General features: G+C 41.0%; 1 protein-coding gene across 1 annotated transcript in view; it reads right to left on the bottom strand.

Moving 5' to 3' along the window:
- The window catches only part of LOC122541429 (carnitine O-acetyltransferase-like), a 40,935-nt gene extending 22,523 nt beyond the window's left edge, over positions 1 to 18,412 (bottom strand). Inside the window, exons 1-5 of the mRNA XM_043678194.1 lie at positions 17,666 to 18,412; positions 12,987 to 13,262; positions 11,883 to 12,001; positions 8,848 to 8,901; positions 3,969 to 4,134 (exon numbers count right to left, since the gene is read on the bottom strand). Of these exons, the coding sequence (XP_043534129.1) occupies positions 3,969 to 4,134; positions 8,848 to 8,901; positions 11,883 to 12,001; positions 12,987 to 13,262; positions 17,666 to 17,695 (645 nt within the window). The 5' untranslated portion in view covers positions 17,696 to 18,412. The remainder of the gene's footprint in view (positions 1 to 3,968; positions 4,135 to 8,847; positions 8,902 to 11,882; positions 12,002 to 12,986; positions 13,263 to 17,665) is intronic.
- Positions 18,413 to 19,178: the final 766 nt, after the last annotated feature.

Genomic DNA, 19,178 nt, shown 5'->3' with positions numbered 1-19,178 from the left:
GTCATCAACAAATTTAACTCCATACATGTGATGCTCTTCTCCAAATCATTGTTATACATTGTAAATAACAAACAACTAGCATTGATCCTTGTGGCACTCGATTAACAGCCTACCATCCTGAAAAAGACCCATTTATCCCTTCTCTCTACTTTGCGTTAACTGATCAATTCTTTAATCAACATGTTAACTTTACATACTAACTTGTGCTACATGTTCTTATCTTTTGCAGTAACTTCCGTTGTGGCATTTTATCAAGTGCTTTTTGAAAATCTAAGTACACCATAATGACCAGCTAGCTCCTTTCTACTTGCTGTGGCAAGCATCATCAGAAAGATGCAAATAGATTAGTTAAATATGATTTTGTTTTCACAAAACCACGATTATTATGCCTGATCAAATTGTGACTTTCTAAGTTAACAGATATAACCAGCTTAATTTTAGCTTCTAGCACCTTCCTGTGACAGATGCTGGGCTAACTGACAAAAGCTTCAAGCTTTCTGTTTCCCTTCCTTCTTCAATAAATGTGTTCCATCTTCGATTTTTCATCCCTTGGAACCTTTCCAGATTCTAAGGAATTTTGGAAGTTTATAACTGAGTGCCTACTGTCTGGGCCACCATTTCTTTACTGACCTTAGGATTTGGCTATACATTCCCGGCAACTTGTCAGCCATTAGCTCTAATCGTTTTTAGCACCTTTTCATTGGTGATGTTGATTGGTTTAAATTCATTTTTAATTATCATTAGGAAGATTTTCAAGTCTTCTATCATAAGACAGATACAAAGTACCTATTCAAAGCCATGACTATTTATTTGTTTTTATCCTCAATTCTTCACACTAACTTCCCAGAAGACTAATATTAGCTTTTGATACTCTTTTTCTATTCAAATGCTTGCAGAAACTCTTACTATTGGTTTTCATATTACAAATTAGCTTCCTCTCATACTTACTGCCTCTATCTTTTAAACCCATATTTGTTGATTCATAAAGTCTGCCTAATCTGATCAATTGCTCACCTTTGAAGATTTGGACAATGTTTCTTTAAAGTTAATGCTACCGTTGGGTACCATATTTGGCCACAGTTGATGCATCTTTCTCAATGAGCTTTTTTTTCTCTTTGCGAGAAAAATCTTTGCTGAGCATTACTAAATATGCCGCTAAGAGTCCGACACTGTAACTCAACTGTATCTTTTAACCAAATTTCCTCGTCCGTTTTAGATATCTGTATCTTAATGTCCTTATAATTACCTTTAATCAAGTTTAAAATACCAGTTGTGGATACACACTGTTCACTTTCAAATGGAACATGTAATTCAATCATGCCTTGATTTCTGTCACCTCGAGGATTCTTTACCCTGTGAGGTTAATCATTAATCTTGGGGACAGTAAGGACTGCAGATGCTGGAAGTCAGAGTCGATAAAATGTGGAGCTGGGAAGGCGCAGCTGGAAAGACAGTATCAGACGAGCAGGAAAGTTGAAGTTTTAGGTCGGACTCTTCATCAGGACTGGTTACTAATTATTAATCTTGTCTTGTTACACATTCCCAGGTTTGGGACAGCTTCTTTCTTGTTGGCACTGGATCATCCTACTCTAAAATAATTCCAAAAACACACTATAAACAAGACTTTTCTTTCCTAAGATATTTCTCTTAAGAGTGCTTTAGGGAACATCTCCGGGACACCCACACCAATCAACTACACCGCCCCACGGCCCAACATTTCAACTCCCCCTCCCACTCTGCCGAGGACATGGGGGTCCTGGGCCTCCTTCACCGCCGCTCCCTCACCACCCGACGCCTGGGAGGAAGAACACCTCATCTTTCACCTCGGAACACTTCAACCCCAAGACATCAATGTGGACTTCACCGGTTTCCTCATTTCCCCTCCTCTCACCTTACCTCAGTTCCAGCCTTCCAGCTCAGCATCGCCCTCATGACCTGTCCTACCAATCTCCCTTCCCACCTATCCGCTCCACCCTCCCCTCTGACCTATCACCTTCATCTCCACCCCCATCCACCTACTGTACTTTTTGCTACCTTCTCCTCATCTCCACCCCCCATCCCATTTATCTCTCCACCCTGGAGGCTCCCTGAATCCATTCCTGACGAAACGTCGATTTTCCTGCTCCTCGGATGCTGCCTGACCTGCTGTGCTTTTCCAGCACCACTCTAATCTAGACTCTGGTTTCCAGCATCTGCAGTCCTCACTTTTGTCTATGTCTCTGGAATGTCTATCAGACCGTACATATTTATTTATATTTGTGCTCAGACTTCATCTATTTTGTTACAAATGATGCAAACATTCAGGTACAGACTCCAACATCCACAATACTTTGCTTTTATTACAGTGTTCTCACATCACACTTAATTCCTCAAGAACTGAAAACAGATAACAATATTCTTGGGTTAATATAGGGTTCTTGTACTAAATTTATACGTTTGCCTGTTTGTATCATGTTGCTTTAACCTAGACGTGTTTCTGCTCGAATATACCTGTAACTATATTCTACCCTGAGATAATTTTATGAATTTGTAAACTCCTATAGCTGGCATTACTGAACACGTTCCTTTAATGAGCTGAAATCTCTCCCAGTTGAAGTTTTAGCCCAACAAGTTCAACTGAACCTTGCTGAGGAGGGAAGGTTAAAGATAGTAGACCATAGACAGTAGAGAGCTTGGGAAGAATTACTACCATTTAAAATGTAAAACCCATCGATTCTGTTGTACTTAAAACATCTTCCGAGGGCCCTAAAATGTTATTTGTTCCTCCTTAAAAAGGAGAAAGATATTTATAAAGCAACATTCCCAATCAAGTAGGTGCAAATTACTGCTGGAACCTGCACTGAAAACAAAAATGCCGGGGGCGGGGAGGGGAAGAGAGAGAGAGAGAGAGAGAGAGAGCGAGAGAGAGAGGACACAATAACAGGGAATGTAACAAACAAAGCTAAAAGAAAGGGAAGGAATGGGTTCACAATTTGAAGGCGTTAAAGTCAATACTGAACCCAGAAGGTTGAAGATGACACGTTTCTCCGCAAGTTTTCACTATGATTCATTGGAGCATTGCATCAAGCCGAGGACAGACAAGTGGGCAAGCGAGCAGGACGTTGTGTCAAATAACTTTAGGGCTTGAGTTCCCCCATGTCCTTACCCCAAACCACCCCAATACATCAGGTCGTGTTGTCACATAGTCTGCTATTACACACCACCCATTGTTAGCTACTAACAGTCCCCATTAATAGTTATTCACCCTCCGAGCCAGATCATTATCCACTCCTTTGTCTGTTCAATTGTTCTGTCTCTTGTGGGCTCTATCCTCATCTATCATTTCCTACTTAGCCCCTTCCCCCACCCTATCTTTTGCATATAAACCAATATTTTCCTTGCTATGATCAGTTTTGAAGAAGGGTCACCTGACCTGAAATATTAACTTTAATTTCTCTCCACAGATGCTGCCAAACCTGCTGAGCTTTTCAAGCAAGTTCTGTTTTTGTTTCTGATTTACAGCTTCTGCAGTTCTTTTGGTTTTTATTGAGCTTTGCAGTGTTGTGTTAAAGTTGAATAGCTGATACTTATTCCACTCTCACATGGAGAATGGTCACTGAGATATCACGTTGGAGGATGAATGGGAGGAAGATAAAATCCTTTCACTAATGTAAGCACTTTGTCATCGCTATACAACAAAAAAAGGAGACATGCATATTTATCATCCATTTTGTAAACTTCAGACATCTGAAAGCACTAAACAGTCAATTTTGAGGTGCAATAAAATTTGTAATTCTGTATAAGACAAGATGCACAAATGTCATTGTGGTTGTGGCAGAAGTCTGTATGTCTGCTTTTAGTTGAGGGATAAATATTGTAAAAGAATGCACTTTTATACACTAATAAATAAGACATTGGTGATAAGGATGGTTAGTTTCAGACAAGATTTGTATTACATTAGTATTTGTCTTGACATTCTCGGACTTTACCTGAAAATTGCGAACAACTGTGATATGAGTTGGTGGGCTCCTGGTGAAGCCATAGTTTATCAAAGTGTCATGTTTGGGTCCTGGGATGCGGCAAGATGACATGATTCTGGGGTACAGATCCATACAGAGGGGTTTGCCTCTTATATACTCAGTTTGAAGAGTTTTTCTAAAAACAAAAAGATGGAGTTCATAGAGACAGCAGCAAATTGAAACAGCTTGCAATAACAACCCAATAAACATGAGCTGTAAGACCATAAGAAAAAGGAAAATGAATAGGCCAAGAAGTTCCAAAGACTCTCAACCCTGAAGGAAGAAATACCTCATCGTCTCAATCTTAAGTCAGCATCCCCTTTATTCTGAGACTATGCCCTCTGGTCCTAGGCTCTCCCATGACAGAAAATATTCTCTCAGCATTTACCTTGTCAAGCCCCTCAAGAATTCTATATGTTTAAATGAAATAACTCTCATTCCTCTTAACTCCAATGAGTTTGCCTTTGCTCTGAATTAACCTTTGCTCTGAAGACAATCTGTCCATTCTGCGATCTTCCAAGTGAACCTGCTCTGAGCTGCCTCCAATGTAGTGGGAAAAAGAATAATTTTTAAGAAAAAATAGATGAACAGTAGACTCTCAGACTACCATCCGTCTCAGAGAATCCAACATGTTTACATTGATCATTGTGACAAAAGGCAAACTACATATTATTACCTGGGATTTGGATTTTAAAATGGAGACAGATAAACTCATAAATCATGCAGCATGGAAACAGGTCCTTTGGTCCAACCAGTCCATGCCAAACATAATTCCAAACTATATTAGTCCGACCTGCCTCCTCCTGGCCCATATCCTTCCAAACCTTTCCTATTCATCTACTTATCCAAATGCCTTTAAACGTCGTAATTGTATCCACATCCACCACTTCCTCAGGAAGTTCATTTCACACAGGAACCACCCTCCATGTAAAACATTTGCTGCTCATGTCTTGTTTAAATCTCTCTCCCCTCACCATAAAAATGTGTCCTCTAGCCTTGAAATCCCCCATCCTAGAGAAAAGACAACTACCATTAATTCTATCTATACCTCTCATTATTTTATAAACTTCTATCAGGTCGCCTCTCAACCTCCTACACTCCAGGGAAAAATGTCCCAGCCAATGCAGCCTTTCTTTATAACTCAAACCTTCCATATCTGGCAACTTCCTGGTGGATTTTGTCAAGTTTTGTTGAGATGTTTCGAATAAAAGGGTTAGAAAGTCATTTGAAACATTGACCAAAATACATAATGTTCAAGAAAGTAAGTCTCTTCAGTCATGTTCTTGCCCAGATGCCAATAGCATTAACAAATTAATGCTTAAACTGCTGTGTTTACAAATGACCAGATACCATTAGTTTAGCTTTTGACTTCTGTTCAGTTAAAAAAAAATCAGAAATTCAGGCCAGAAAGGAGAACAAATTTCACCCTTGCAGAAAGTCATGTTTTTCAGACCAGTTGTGGGGAACCAGCCACCCTAGCTGAGTAAAATAAAACAAAGAACTGTGTATTCTGGAGATAGAGTCATAGAATCATACAGCACAGAAACAAACCCTTTGGTCCAACTCGTCTGCACTGACCAGACATCCCAAGTTTACGTGATCCCATTTTCCAGCATTTGGCCCATATCCCTCAAATCCTCCCTATTCATACGTTCATCCAGATGCTTGTTTAATGTTGTAATTGTACCCAGCTCCACCACCTCCTCTGGCAGCTTGTTCCATATGCTCACAGTCCTCTGCATGAAAAAGTTACCACTCAGGTCCTTTTTAAATCTTTCCCCTCAGCTTAAATTTACAAAAACATTGCCAGAGTTGGAGGATTTGAGCTTTCAGGAAAGACTAAGCTGGAGCTACTATCTCTGGAACGTCAGAGGTTGAGGGGGGGTTCTTGTCGAGATTTACAAAATCATGAGGGACATAGATAGGGTATATAGACAAGGTCTTTTCCCTGGGATGAGGGAGTCCAGAACTGGATGACATAGATTTAGAGTGAGAAGGGAAAGATTTAAAAGGGATCTAAGGGGCAACTTTTTCTTGCAGAGCGTGGTGCATGTATGGAGTGAGCTGCCAGAGGAAGTGGTGCAGGCTGGTATAATTACAACATTTAAAAGGCATCTGGTTGGGTAAATGAATAGGAAGGGTTTAGAGGGATATGGGCCAAATGCTGGCAAATGGGACTAGATTACTTTCGGATAGCTGGTTGGCATGGACAACTTTATGACTCGATCACTCTATAACCACATGAAGTGTTTTAATTTGTGAAATTTCTAAGCCAGGAGAGTTCATATACAAGTCATCAAGTGTTATAACCAAAAAAACTGCACCTTTGGAATGTAAAAGGTTCATACAAGCACACTGAAAGAAATTGTAAAATTGGCTCAACAGTTCAAGGAAAATAAGCTGGAAAACATGAGTTAAGTAAAACCTAAAGAGATTAAAAAAGGAGGGAAATTTCTATGGAAATGAGTATCTGTAAAAGGATGATGTTGGGAAACAGGTTGAAATTTTGTTTTGCTGTTTAAGATTTTTCTAACGTCCTATGTACATATGTTTATAATTTTCATTTTTTCTTTTTATGTATAAAAGAACATCTTTTAAAGACCATCTGCATCATTGTATGAGTATATTTCAATGAGTAACCACCACGTAACAAACTATAAAACTTAAATATATGATCGATTGAGCCAGGTTTCATTCAGGATCTGACTTGTCCAGCATTACCATCAGCTGCAATCAGAACCACAGAGAGACCCATGTGAAGGGAACGTGTAGGAATACGATGGTACTAAATGTAGCTAAACTGCTGCCCAAGCTACGATTCAGGATCTGGACAGAGGCTTAAAATAATTGGCAAAGAACCAAGGAAGTTAATCCTTTTAATGCTGTGAACTGTGATGATCTGGAAAATGCTCCTGTAAGGATGATACAGGCATTTTTAGAAATATCTCTGAAATAAAAACTTCTTAAATACTTGATTCAGGAAATAAATTCTCAGGTCATGGGGGAGTGGGTCAAATCAGATTGCTTCCTCAAAGCACCACCTTCCGTACACTATTACATGGATTGTACGCTTCATTGACTGAGCCAGCATTTACTGCCCATCTCTTGGAGAAGAGGGTGGTGACTTGACTTCTTAAACCATTGTAGCCTACTTGGTGTAGGTATACCAACAACGCCATTCTGAAAGGAGTTTCAGAATTTCGATCCAGTGACTCTGAAAAGATGATAATATATTTCCAAGTTAAGAAGGAGGGGAACCTGCAGCTTATGGTGTTCTAATGTCTCCGCTACCCTTTCTTGATGGAAATGGTGATGAGTTAGAAGGTGTCCTGGTGAATTTCTGAAGTACATCTTGTAGCTAGTACACATTGAAGCTATTCAGCATTGGTGGTGAGGGAGTCAATTTCTGTGGATGGGTGGCAATCAAGCAGGCTGCCTTGTCCTGGATGGTGTCAAGCCTCTTGAGTGTTGTTAAAGCTGCACTTAACCAGGCAAGTGGGGAATATTCCATCACACTCCTAAACATGTGCCTCATAGACAGAGAACAAGAAGTTAGGAGTAGGATGCGCTGTAACCTCTGATCTAGCTCTCATAGCCATCGTATTTATATGGCTAGGCCAGTTCAGTTTCCAATCAATGTTGCTAGTTGGGTATTCAGTATTCAGATGCTAACATCATTAAAGGTCAAGTGGTTATGTTGGAGATGGTCATTTCTTTGTTACTCGCCACTTGTCATCCCGAACATGGCTATTGTTCAGATTTTGCTGCAGTTGCATCTCAACTCTTCCAGTATCTGAGGAATTGTGGATGGTGCTGAACGTTGTCCAATTGTCAGCTAACATCTCCGCCTCTAACCTTGTGACCAAAGGAATGGCTTAATGAAGCAACTGAAGATGGTTGTGCAAGGGACACTATACTGAGGAACTTCTGAAAAAATGTCATTTGAGCTGAGCAGTGATAAAAGAAGAACAATCACAACCACTTTCCTTTGTGTCAGGTACACGCTTTTGCTATTATGCCAGTTTTTTGTTTGCCTTCACCATAGTCAAAGTGTCCTTCTCAAAATCACAACTGATGTGATGCAATGTTATTCCAATGGAGTATAATCATCTGAGCAGTTTGACTGAACTAATCACTTGGCTCACTGTGTAAGAAATATTTTCCTTTCCTCCTTTTGGTTCTTTTACAAATTGTGTCCTTTGATCACTGATCTCTTGACAATGGAAATAGTTGTTGCTTATTTACATCATTAAAATATCTCTTAACTTTGCCTTTCGGAATCTCAGTTGTGATAGGTTTTGCACAATAGATCCTTTTTGTTTAAAATGTGTGTTTGACTTAGCCGCCTACATTCCCAGTTGGAGTTATTACCAAATGAGTCTTTTATCAGTAAACACAAAGAGAGTCAGATGGATAAAAGCAGAATGCGTGGCCTGAAAGGATGGGCGAAGCAAATGCCATCAGGGTTTTCAAAACACTATTGGTTTGCACATTTCACAATGTGAAAAGGGAAAAATTGATATAGCTAGGAGGACAGAATAGGGGACAGAGACAAATTAGACAGTTCCTTCAAATATCCAGCACAGACCTGATGGGATGAGCACTTTGCATCTGCGCTCTATCATTTAATATTCTAGGAAATCAATTGGTCAGGACCGAGTGCTACTCACACAATGCCTGACAATCCCACAATTCTTTCTTGAATTAAAGTGATGAGTGGCTGTTATATAAATATGTTACACTGTACATTGGTCAGACATTTAATACATCACATTTTCCAGGAATCGCATATGAATTGATATCCATTGCCTTTTGGGAAACTCCAATGGAACTAGTTGGAAGAACTTGCCTGTCAACCTTAGACTTGAAGTCGAGCACTCCAGCAATTAGTTTAGCTGCAAACCTGAAGGAAGAAAGGAATTGCAGTAAGAAGAGGAAGTATTACAAAGTGGCTAAGTTACTCTGACATCAGACCAGGAAGGATTCAGAATTGCAACCCAAATACAACAAAGGAACATTCAATTATCAACTTATACACCTAAATATATCAACAAATGCAGAAGGTGAATTAGTGGCAAGGCTTCACAGAATATTTTCTTTATACATCGATAAAATAATGAGTGACAATAAGCGCTAATAAGCAGTTTAATTGCAATTGTAAGGGAGTGAGATTAAATTGTACCAAAGAAGCTAAAGTTTGGAAAATTATTGCTATTCTGGTTGTCATTTTACTATGAAAACAAGAACAAATTTACATTGTCTACAAGCATCGATCATTACGTCAACATAATGGTAGATTCGTCTTTTTGAGCTGAGAGGAGATTTCTTCATGAGGTGGTCCTGAATTTTGGGAATTCATTAATTTAGAAGACTGTGGATACCCAGTCTTTGATCAAATTCAAGACTAAATCTAAAAACCAAAGAACTGCGGATGCTGGAAATTAGTAACAAGAACAAAAATAGCTGGAAAAACTAAAGGGGTCTGGCAGCATCTGTGAAGAGGAAGCTAAATTAACATTTTGAGTCCAGTGACCCTTGTTCAGAACTGATTGTAGATGGGAAAAGGTTAGTATATATGCTAAAAAAGGCATGGAGCAAAAGGGAAGGGATAAATGATAGGTGAAGATGCAGCCTAGAGAGGAACAAAAACAGTTGGACAGACAAGAGAATGGTTAAAAGTCAGCCTGGGAGAATGAATAGCTGCTAAGGGAGATCATAACAAGTTGTTTGTGATAGCAGCCCATATGATGAGAATTCCTGGTGTGTGGGTGCTAGGGTAAGGACATGGCAGAAGGGACTCAAGCGCTAAAATTGTTCAACTTGATACTGAGTCCAGAGGGCTGCAGGGTTCCCCAGTGGAAAGTGAAGTGTTATTTTTCCAGCTTGTGTTGAGCTTTGCAGGAACACTGCAGCAAGCCTGAGACAGAGATGTTGGCCAGGGAACACGGCGGTTTGTTGAAATGGCAGGCAATCGGAAATTCAGGGTCATTTTTGCAAACAGCATGTAGGTGTTTCAGTCATCCAATCTCTACTTTTTCACCTCAATGCAGAGGAGACCATATTGTGAGAGGCAAATAAGACATTGAGTGAAGAGTCAAGAGTGGGGTGCTGGAAAAGCACAGCAGGTCAAGCAGCATCAGGAATTTGATGAAGGATTCTTGCCCGAAACATTGATTCTCCTGCTCCTCGGATGCTGTCTGACCTGCTGTGCTTTTCCAGCACTCCACTCTCGACCCTGATTTCCAGCATCTGCAGTCCTCACTTCCTCCTACATTGAGTGAAGTGCAGGAAGGTGTGTCTGGGGCCCTGGATAGTGAGGAGGGAGAATGTAAACGAGCAGGAGGGCTTTTGCCTGAAACGTCGATTTTACTGCTCCTCGGATGCTGCCTGAACTGCTGTGCTCTTCCAGCACCTCTAATCCAGAATCTGGTTTCCAGCATCTGCAGTCATTGTTTTTACCTAGGTGTCACACCTTGTATGGGAAGGTGCTGTGAGGGTGTGGAGAGATGTCGAGAGTGGTGGACCAGGATATCGCTAGAGGGAACAATTCCTGTGGGAATCTGACAAAGCGGAGGACGGTAGTAGCATCCTACCGGAGGTGGTGGAAACGGTAGCAAATGTTCTAAATAAACAGCTGAGGGCCCTGTCAATCACGGTGGTGGGGAATCCTCTGTTGAGGAAGAGGGTGGCCGTTTTGGAGGCCCCCCCCTTATTGAAGTTGGCATCATCAGATCGGATGTAACAGAGATGGAGGAACTGAGAGATGGACTATAGGAAGCAAGGTGCGAGGATGTATAGTCAAGGTAACTGTGGGAGTTGGTGGGTTTGTAGTAGTTAGTGGTGGGCAGAAATATCTTAGTTTTTATTCAGGCATTCAGAAACATAAGAATGCTTACACTCGTTTGAAACCTTCCCTCCCTCATCTTCTCTCTGACTCCATCCCTTCTCCCAACACACCTCCTGTTGTGTATTTATATCCCTCTGACCTTCGACTCTCTGATGCTGAATGTTCTATCCTCAGCAAAGATATCTGTTTAATTCTTATGCACTCCCACCTTAATGAATTTCAGACACAACATGACATTGAACTCTTCTTCCATCGCTGTTTTCTCCATGCCCATTTCTTTGGACAAGAGTCCTCTCCCTGTCCCATAGATCCCTTCACCTGCTTTCAATACCATCCCTCCACCGAGACCCCTCCCTTTGGCCTCTTATCTACTCTCAGCCTGAACATTGAGAACTGGTGACATGACACTGGTCACCTCAATATCTCTTACTTCCTGACCCATTCCAATCTCTTTCCCTCTGAACTCACTGCACTGCGTGATCTCAGATCCAACCCTGACTTTGTAATCAAACCTGTCAATAGATCTGTACTGGGGTTTCAACTTTTCAACCACATTTATTCCTAATGGAGGAAGTGAAGAGAGTTGTATGATTGAATGTGCAGGCAACGCTAAGTCAGGAGGGACAGTATATTGTGCAAATGGAAGGCACTTATGGCACAGTGGTAATGCCTCATCTCTGAGCCAGTAGGCCTGAGTTCAAGACCGATCCACTGACATAAAATTAAAATACTTAAATGGTGCAAGTGGAGCAGCAAGTTGGAGTGATTTGAAAGCTGTGGTATTTAAAGGAGGTTCAATGTGAGCAGCTGAAATGTCATCCGCTTGGCACTCAAAAAAATGACAAAGTGATGAGATAGATATTTGGGAAGTCAAAGAAACAAATAAGGAAGCATCAACAAACAGGTTAAAAAAAAATGTTCAATGCTAATAATGTTGACCTTTGTCTCAATGAAGTGGGATGGATGAGGCTGCCAGGTAATGAGCTGCAAATGAAAGATGGGGCAACAGCCATGGTTTCGGTGGTGCCTTTTCCTACCTGAGCTGTCCTTTCCAATCATTGTAGTTCTGTTTGGGCAGCACTACAGCAGGATTCGAGTGAACAGCCAGCGGAAGTCGACACTCAAGATAAGCATTCTGGAGCCACCAGTCCGTGAGCTGAAATGGAAGAAAAGGAAATGACGGCAGAGATGACAAGAAAGGATACAGGCAAGAAATAAAAGACTGTGATATCCCAGTGTGAAGTGTGAAATGTTTGAACTATTAAGAAAGGGCCACACAAAAATAACTGTATTCAGGAAGGACTAAATGAGTGGTGCTAGACATGAGCACTGATGCTGTATTATAATTGCAAGAGGCAATTATTAATGTCAATCTTAACTTGTGTTAACAGGATTGATAATGATCTCTAAATAGGGTCATTAGCCAGGCACTGCTGGTGAACACTCACAGTGCAGGCTTCACCATGTTAAAGAAACTCACCCTTTTCAGATGGGATGCCATTTCTATATACAAGATTGAGCCGTGGGTTGTCATTTAGAGAGTGGAAACAATTGGAACATTCTCCCATCATTTCCAAAGGCCACACATGAGTATCTGGGTGAGTTTGTAGTTATTCCAATGAAGACTTTGAGGAACAGCAGGGCTCCTCCAGGGCCTCAAGAATCTGGGACATAGCCATCCTGGGACTCCTTCCAACCACCCAATGATTGCAAGATCCCATCAATAGCCATTAGTGCATTTAGATGGATGACATTTACGTATTAGATCCACTGGGATGACCACGCAGTGCTACTGCGAATGGATGGATGTTCCGTGGGAGTCCATTCAGTTATAGGACCCTCCTAGTGCCACACATACAAGACCATATTTACATGCACATGAAAGAGATGTTTTTGATTTGTGCATAGAGTCAAACTCCAATGTTTTTGTTTCCTTGATATGTTAGAGTACAGAACTGAACTGCATTTGTGATTATGTATATACATAACGATACTTTTTATGAATAAAGTATATTTTTCAAATAAAAAAATTCTAATTTCAACATGTCTCCCTTCCCCTGCCCACTTTCATTCTGAGTAGGAATGCTGCAAGGAATTGTAGGTAACTCCATAGTGTTTACTCTGGCAATCAGAACACTTACCCAGTTTTCAGTCCTTCTTGATCGCCTTTCCAGCCTGTCCTGTAGTTTTGATCCAATACTATAGGGTCTACTGAACTCTCTCACTATCTCTCTTGTCTGTTCCAGCTCTTCTGGGGTGACGAGAGGCTGCAGTGCGAGGAGGTAGCGTTCCAGTGTGTGTTTCAATGGAGGAACTGGCAGCTGAGGCAATGGACAGTAGGTTGAGAAAGGCCTTCCTGGAGGACACCAGACACCTGGTGACTTGATGAAGAATGTAGGTCGCCATACTCTGACCATCTAGGTAAAAGATAAAAAATGAAGATACTCAGGACTTGAACAGGGGCCAAATACTTTCTCTTCAATAACATGAACTTGCATAGAATTCTACAAAGGCAGTTTCAGCAAAGGAAGCATTTAGGATGAAACATTTACTGAATGTGAGTGAAGACAGTCATGTCACTGTAGAAAGCTGTGGGTCTTTTATCTAACTACTAGTTTAATGAGTGTACATTAATAAGTCACCCTTGTTCCAAATGAACTGCAAAAAGCAAACAGAGTGATGAAAGGGTGATTGTGTTACACTAATCTTTTATTGGTTAGTAAATGTGATTATAATCTAAAGCCTTTCCAAAAACACAAATTACACACTAATGTTTATTCTCAAAGATAACACCTCATTGTATTCTAAACTAGATTGGTATTATCACAGTAGCAAGCAGCAAACCAGGGTGAAGACATTATCTCCTTGGGCACCTTTCATCACAGATAAATGTTTAAAAACAATTCTCTCTGTTTCTCAGGTCTCTCTGGCCAGATAACTGCTGCCTTCAACTGATCACAAGGAGGTTCACATGAATAGGCCAGGAATTAACCCAGATAATCATGTCTACTCAATGCTTCTTGACACAAAGCCCAGTAAAAAGAATTGACCTTGAACAAGTGTTGCAGACTGGCAGGTTCAGGACTACATGCTGAGGGAAGCACTAAAACTTGGGACAGCTGCTGCCAAGGCTGAGTGGGGAAACACTACTGTCTAAGTTCTTTCTGCCAAAATATAACTAAGGTCTGCTAGGTTTTGAGACAGTGGCTCAGTGGTTAGCACTGCTGCCTCAAAGTGCCAGAGTCCCAGGTTCGATTCCAGTCTCGAGTGACTGTCTGTGTGGAGTTTGCACGACGTCCCAGAGTCTGCATGGGTTTCCTCCCACATTTCAAAAAATGTGCCATGCTGAATTGCCCATAGTGCTAGGAGCATAAGTCAGGGGGAAATATCGGGAAGTGTGTCTGGGTGGGTTACTCTTTGGAGGGTCGTTTGGGCTGAAGGGCCTGTTCCCATGCTGTAGGGAATCGATTAGCCTTCATGGGAGTGTAAATAATTTCTTTTCATGTTTAGAAAATGCCTTTTTCATTGCAACTAGATTGAAACTCTAATAAGGGTTGTCAAAATTCCACTGTTTCTCCTTTAAAATCGTATTAAACTGTTTTGTACTTGTATTCTTATTGATAATGAAAAGCATATTTTTGAAATTTAAAAAATCTTGACGCCAAATCTGGAGACAGCAGATATCAAGAGACAATATGCTTTTGCAAAGTACTTCAGAGAAACACCAACGATAAAAGATTGGACACTGACTCCATTAAGTATGAAGTAGGAATTACTGCTACCTGGAGGAAGGGAATGGAGAGGTGTGCTTGTTACTGATAAGACAAAATAAACTTGTATGTGTACAGCATCTCTAACATAGTAAAACAATCAAGTGATTCATCAAAGTGCTAACAAACAGAATATGACATTAAGCAATGTAAGGAGATATTATACTGAGTGACAAAAGCATGATCTAAGAATTCATTTTTAAGGATCTGAAAGAGAGAAATGGGTTACAGAGGCAGACAGTAGTTGAAGCCATGACCAATGAGGAAACAGCTCATGTGGTGATATCCAAACTACTGAAAGATTTTCCTTGCAAGTACACATTTACTTGTGGATGCATAACAAAGACTAGGAAACACTAGGTTAGCTGCTCATTTTCCCAGATGATTTTCTCTTTTAGTTCTTCCATTCCTACATTTTTCTAGGTCTAATACATTTTTACTTCAGTCTGCTAATGCCCTGGTGACAAAAGCAAGAACTGTGTGTCTCCAAGTCAGAAGGTTTGGGTTCATGTTCCACTCAAATGACATGAACACGCCAATACAGTGGGAGGGAGGAGTGCAATAAGTCTTTTTTTAAGATAAGAAATTGCATCAAAAGCCCTGCCTGCTCTCTCAAGGAAATGCAAAAGATCCTGTGGCATAATTCTAAAGAAGGATTGAGGAGTTATTCCAAATTACCTGGACCAATAAGATGAACTTGCCTTACTGAAAGAGAGTCAATCTGCTGATCATTATCACACTGGATTAGTATGCCACCTATTTTGCACAAACTCAGAAATTTCCAGTTAATAATGTGATCATTGCAGCCTAACACTTTGGAACATCACAAAGTCAGTGAAAGGTGCCATTTGAATGCTTCTTCCTCTGCCAGTGAGTAACCCAAGCTAAACTCTGCACATTACTGGAAATGCTTTTTTTTAAAAGAAAATGGTGCCATGGGTCAACATTTATAATTAGGACCACTTAAACATTAGTATCTCTTACTGCCACAGGTCGCTATATTTCCTTTTTCAGAAGAAATGGGTGATGGCATGTGTGGTGAATCCGCTGTTATTTTAGAGACTAGGCCTATTGGTTTGCTCTTACGAGTCAGCAACCCCGAAAAGATTTACAAGGATGTTGCCAGGGTTGGAGGATTTGAGCTATAGAGAGAGGCTGAATAGGCTGGGGCAGTTTTCCCTGGAGAGTTGGAGATTGAGGGGTGACCTTGTAGAGGTTAAATAGACAAGGTCTTTTCCCTGGGGTGGGGGAAGTCCAGAATGAGAGGGCACAGGTTTAAGGTGAGAGGGGAAATACATAAAAGGAACTTAAGGGGCAACTTTTTCACACAGAGGGTGGTGCATGTATGAAATGAGCTGCCAGAGGAAGTGGTGGAGACTGGTACAATTACTGCATTTAAAAGGCATCTAGATGGTACATGAATAGGAAAGGGTTAAGAGGGATATGGTCCTAGCGTTTGCAATTGGGACTAGATTAGGTTAGGATAGCTCATCCGCGTAGACAAGTTGAACTGAAGGGTCTGTTTCCGTGCTGTACATCTCTATGATTCTAAGTGGTACTTCCAAACATGAGCTTTTATTACACCAGACTGATCTGGATTGATATCCTCTTTAACTCAGACATTAAGTTTCAAACCAAATCCCATTTATTCATGAAATGGAGGTGCCAGTTTTGGACTGGATTGGACAAGGTCAAAAATCACATGACACCAGTTTATAGTCTAATGGTTTATTTGAAAACACTAGCTTTCAGAGCACTGCTTCTTCATCAGGTGTTAAAGATTTATCCTTCACCTACCTAAGCTTCAGTCCAGGAAAATTTCAATTTTAAAATTTTCATTATTTTTAAATGCCTCTCTGGCCTCAAATGCCCTGCCTCCATCATCTCCCCTGATTCTCTTCACCCCACTCTCCTCAGACCCTGGACTCTCCAGCACCCGTGATGTTAATCGCTTATCCAGTCAATGCTGCCTCTGTACATATCCTGGGCACCAAGCTCTGGAATTCTTCCCTCAACTTCTTTTCAAGACATGCAGCATTTCTTTTTCGAGCAAGCATTTTCTTACCCATACTAATATCAATTTATACGGCCCAGAGCAAATTGTGCCTGAGAACACCCCTATGAAGTACCATGGCTGCTTTATAAAAATGCAAGTTGTGGTTTGTTCGAATGAAATAAACAACCAGGTCACTGTCTAGGTTATTCCCACACTTTCAATCAAGATGGGAGATTGGTGGAACACCGGTTACCCGACTGCAACTTGCACAGATTACATTTAAAATGATTTTCACCAAAACACAAAGCTGCCAAGCTTAATTCTCAGGCTAGGTTCTGAATGACAAAAAAAACTAATATCTGCGCCCTTTGGTTTAATGCCGATAAACTGCAGGTCAAAGCCAACAGGCCATTTTATGCAGTGACATGCAGGCAACACCTTGGAGGCGTGATCTCGCTGGGCAGGAAATGAAACACAAATTAACTGTTGTCAGCAGTTTGACACACAAAAAAAAACAAAAATAAGTGTCCACACCTCTGCCTTAAGACAGTATTTGGAACGCGGAGAAATACCACGCCCCTCTAACATACTTCACTGACTATATAGTGTTTCGAGATCTTCCGAAAAGTGGCGGGTTCTTCCTTTCCCTTTTAATTTAATTTTAAAGCCTATTTCTGCATGTATGTATGGGCAGGTTAGATGAGGGCTTACTAATAAAATGCAACAACAAACACGGACTGCAATTGCTCTTTCGCGCTAGAGTCTCCAGCAATCCGCCAGAATGATGGGGGTTGGGGGGCTGCAAGTTATACGGGAGCTCAACAACAGGGCAGGCCAGAGTGACATTCAGCACGTGTGCAGTGCTCGCTGCTTGGTGCGATTTCAAGCGTGCAATAAACATCTACCAGCTATTACTATACATGATAAACAAGCTATGGTTACAATGTATAAATCGTCACTTCCTCCTGTGTCTTCTTTTTCCCGAATAAATCCGATTTGTTTTGCTACAATGAAACAGGTCATGAGCGAATGAAACTGACGATTGGAAACTCACCAAGAGGCGCGTCGATGCCGTCAGCATCATGAAGATCCTTTGCTGAGAAGCATTTACTCCAATGTAGGAACTCGCCTGAGTTTTAAAAAAGGGAATTTAAAAAAAAATGCTCGGTTCGAGCTGTTCCAGCAGCTGTCAGGGCGTAAGGAAATGGCAAGAGTTTAGAGTTCACCAGAGCTCGCCTTACTTCCGTCTGCTTCCCGTGTCTTTCTACAGGCAAACTGAAAAGGATACGATCGAAACGTGCAGGGGTATCATCAGGTTATGGTGGCGTTTGAACATCTTCGTGTATTGATAATTATGAGAGAAAGCAGCTCGGAATGTCATTTATAAATAATTACATTGTTACAGGGAGAAATTGTTTTGAAACAACCCAAAACGATTGGGGTGTTTAAAACGATGCAGCATGGTGTTTTAAATCCCGTTATCATTTTGGTTTTGCTTGCAATATATTAGGTCCCGGTAAAAAGCGATTTAGTTATGTTGATAACACCCAATCATTAGTATATGGTGTAAAGGAAGGTTTTCCCTCGCTGTCGGAATGGTACAGTCTGGCATGCGAGGCGCTCTTAATATCAAATGTCAACAAAGCACAACGTGACCAAGGTCAGGCTAAGGGAATTTTTCTTTAGCAAAACATACGTTACAAAGAGACTCGGCGCAAGTGGAGAGGCGGCTGTTTGTTTACAGTATAACAAAGAAAAAAAATAAAACACTAGAAATGGAGGGACACTGGCAGGAAGCAAGTGGAACCTTAATAGATCCACGCGAAATATCTCTTGGAGGACCAGTGTTATCCCCAAGATATTAACCAGTCCTCAGCTGGGAGTGATTAAAGTGAGGAAGGGAATGGAGCTTTTCATCTGGTTGATAATGTTGACGCGAATGCTCCTATTGAAGTTCAGCATCTGTGTTCAAATTGTTTATTTACAAAATGTAATAGTGTACTCCCTTTTGATAAGGCATTTGAGACACAGCTGCCTTACACAGAGATCGAGGTGATCCTAAAATCAATAAATCAGATTGAAGCTCTGTGGCTCTTGTCTCATTCAGCCATGAACGGTAGTGGCAAGGGAAGAATGAGTGCGAGGCTTCACACATGTTTCTATCCACTCTGATCGAGAACTCAGCCAAGTGGATAATCTATCCTGGTCTCTTCCTGAGGCCGTCTCGTTTTACAAATGTCTTCAGCCAAATCGATTCACTCCATGCAACATCTCGAAAGAGCTGAAGACTCTGGATACAGCATGAGCTACTGAGGATAGCAGCAGTCCTGAAGAATTGCGCTGGTAAATTACTGCATCATTAGAGGGGCTGATCCCATATGGGTACAGAACTGGAACAATTTGAACAATTATTCAGGTCATCTATTGTCCACAGAAAGTTCAGTCTGGCCAAATACATAGAAAATAGAAACAGAGAAAGGAACGTGCAGGGGTATCATCAGGTTATGGTGGCGTTTGAACATCTTCGTGTATTGATAATTATGAGAGAAAGCAGCTCGGAGGAGTAT

The sequence above is a fragment of the Chiloscyllium plagiosum genome, chromosome 37 (assembly GCF_004010195.1).
Source record: "Chiloscyllium plagiosum isolate BGI_BamShark_2017 chromosome 37, ASM401019v2, whole genome shotgun sequence".
Classification (NCBI taxonomy): Eukaryota; Metazoa; Chordata; class Chondrichthyes; order Orectolobiformes; family Hemiscylliidae; genus Chiloscyllium; species Chiloscyllium plagiosum.
The sequence above is the reverse complement of the archived record's forward strand: the minus strand, read 5'-3'. Positions and strand labels throughout refer to the sequence as shown.